Source organism: Cucurbita pepo, chromosome LG05 (genome assembly GCF_002806865.2).
Source record: "Cucurbita pepo subsp. pepo cultivar mu-cu-16 chromosome LG05, ASM280686v2, whole genome shotgun sequence".
In the NCBI taxonomy this organism is placed as follows: Eukaryota; Viridiplantae; Streptophyta; class Magnoliopsida; order Cucurbitales; family Cucurbitaceae; genus Cucurbita; species Cucurbita pepo.
Window position 1 is genome coordinate 6449639 of NC_036642.1, and position 2079 is coordinate 6451717.

At 41.9% G+C, this 2079-nt stretch overlaps 1 protein-coding gene across 1 annotated transcript; it reads left to right on the forward strand.

The window, feature by feature from the left end:
* The first annotated feature begins 1348 nt into the window (after positions 1–1348).
* On the forward strand, positions 1349–1930 carry LOC111795072 (glycine-rich protein DOT1-like). The gene is made up of 3 exons (XM_023677309.1): positions 1349–1570; positions 1634–1774; positions 1838–1930. Exons 1-3 carry the CDS (start codon positions 1349–1351, stop codon positions 1928–1930), a joined length of 456 nt encoding a protein of 151 aa, XP_023533077.1.
* The last annotated feature ends 149 nt before the right edge of the window (positions 1931–2079 follow it).

The window sequence follows — 2079 nt, forward strand, 5'->3', positions numbered from 1 at the left end:
CACCACCAGGCTATATATCACCGGTCACATTCAATTCGATGAAGCTCATTTTTCTGCTGTCCCTAGGTCTCTTTCCTCTTTTCATATTTCAAATTTCTTGGAGCCGCGTCTTTTACCATATTGATCCCCCTACCCCTTCTTCACTGCACATTCCTCGATCTAGCTCATCTCCATGTGATATTTGTTATGACCTTGTGGATTAGTATGTGCAAATTGATACTTCTCTTGCAGGTTCCTCTTTGTCACCCTCGGCTTATGATTCGCCCCCTATTGAACTTGCTACTGATTCTTCATCTTCTTTGGGTTTTGATCCTACGATCACACGAGCAAAAGTTTATATTTTCAAAACTCGTCATCCAACAATTTTTGATGTTTTGGGCGCATTTGGACTTCTTTTTGCTCTTCTTGCATACATTGAGCCAAGAAAATTCATATCTACTGCTAAGAATCGTGTTTGGATTGCTGCCATGGATGAGAAAATTCGAGCTTTACAATAAACGACACTTAGATTTTTGTTCTTCGCCCGCGCAACACGTGGGCTCTAAATGGGTGTTTAACACTAACTATTTGCTCGATGAATCTATTGAGCATTTCAAGACTCGTCTTGTTGCCAAAGGTTATACTCAGATTTTTTGTCTCAAATACACTCACACTTTCAGCCCTGTTGTTAAAGCTACTACTATCGGCGGTCCATGTGACGCCCTTAACCCTTCTTACCCGATTTAACCTTTCTATAACACCGAGGTTACGAAGGTACAAGCCTTCTTAGAAAAAGGAAAAGAAAAGAGGGGCTAGGATTTTTGAAAGAGGAAGCTGAAAAGTGAGATTCCAACTCAAATTTGTGGAGTTCAGGACGGTTTTTGGTCGAGAATCCTTCACGGAAGTGGCTCAAAACATGATTCTTTATAGGTCTAAACTTTTGAACTACCGAAATCGATTAATAATTGAGGAAGAACCCAAGATATTATTTATGAATTTAAGGATAGTATTTATGTTTAAATTATGACTTTTAGGTGATTGTTTATCATACCGACCAAATCTTGTGAAGAGATCCCAAAGAGAAAATGCTTGAATCCAAAAATGGTAAGAATTAAGAAACACCCTTATTTTGAATTTTGAATGAGATTATTTTTTCCACCTTGATTAAATTGCATGTTTGATTTCGCTGTTAGAAGATGTTTAAACCTTACTCTAACTCTGTTTTCACCCTATTTGCACTATTTATGAATATTGAAGTTAATGACAAATTTTAAAGTTAAAACCAACTTTTAGATATTTTTTTGCTTGAACAATTCATGACATACCCATAGTAATAGGTTTATTTTAAAAGAAAAATAGGTTCATTACAATGGATGTTAACGGGACTCCTGGGACTATAGGGTGGCAGCTACTTTGTGGTGGGCGTGGTGGTGGTGAGGGCTTGGGGCACCTTCTTGGTGGTGGGCGTGGTGGGCATGGTGGGCATGGTCGGGGTGGTGGGGGTGGCTTGGAGCAGCTACATGATGGTGGCCGTGGTGGTGGTGGTGAGGGCTTGATGCAGCTACTTGGTGGTGACTGTCATGATGAGTTGGTGCAACAACAGGGTTGCCGTGAGATTCAACAGATTCGATGGCATTGAACTTGGACTGCGTAGGCAGGTGGTGGTGATGAGGGCTTGGAGCAGCCGCATGATGATGGTGGTGGTGGTGGTGGTGAGGGCTTGGAGCAGCTACATGGTGGTGGCCATGGCGGTGGTGGTGAGGGCTTGATGCACCGTGACTGTCATGATGAGTTGGTGCAACAACAGAGTTGCCATGAGATTCGGCAGATTCGATGACATTAATCTTGGACTGTGCAGGCGCATGGTGGTGATGGTGGTGGTGGCGGCGGTGATGATGATGTAGGCCTGGAGCAGCTGCTTTGTGGTGGCTGTCGTGGTGAGTTGGTGTAGGAGCTAGGCTTTCATGAGATTCAGTAGCTTCAAAGACATTGAAACTACAATAGAAAAGAAACAAAAGCACACAAACACTTGTTTTAAGAGAAGCCATTTGAATATGATATGAACTTCTAAGCTTGAAGTGTCAACTATATATATATATA

Coding starts and splice junctions, on each gene's coding strand:
- LOC111795072 (XM_023677309.1), top strand. CDS start 1,349: ATGGATGTTAACGGGACTCCTGGGACTATAGGGTGGCAGCTACTTTGT. Junction 1,571..1,633: donor GTGACTGTCATGATGAGTTG/GTGCAACAACAG, acceptor TGGACTGCGTAG/GCAGGTGGTGGTGATGAGGG. Junction 1,775..1,837: donor GTGACTGTCATGATGAGTTG/GTGCAACAACAG, acceptor TGGACTGTGCAG/GCGCATGGTGGTGATGGTGG.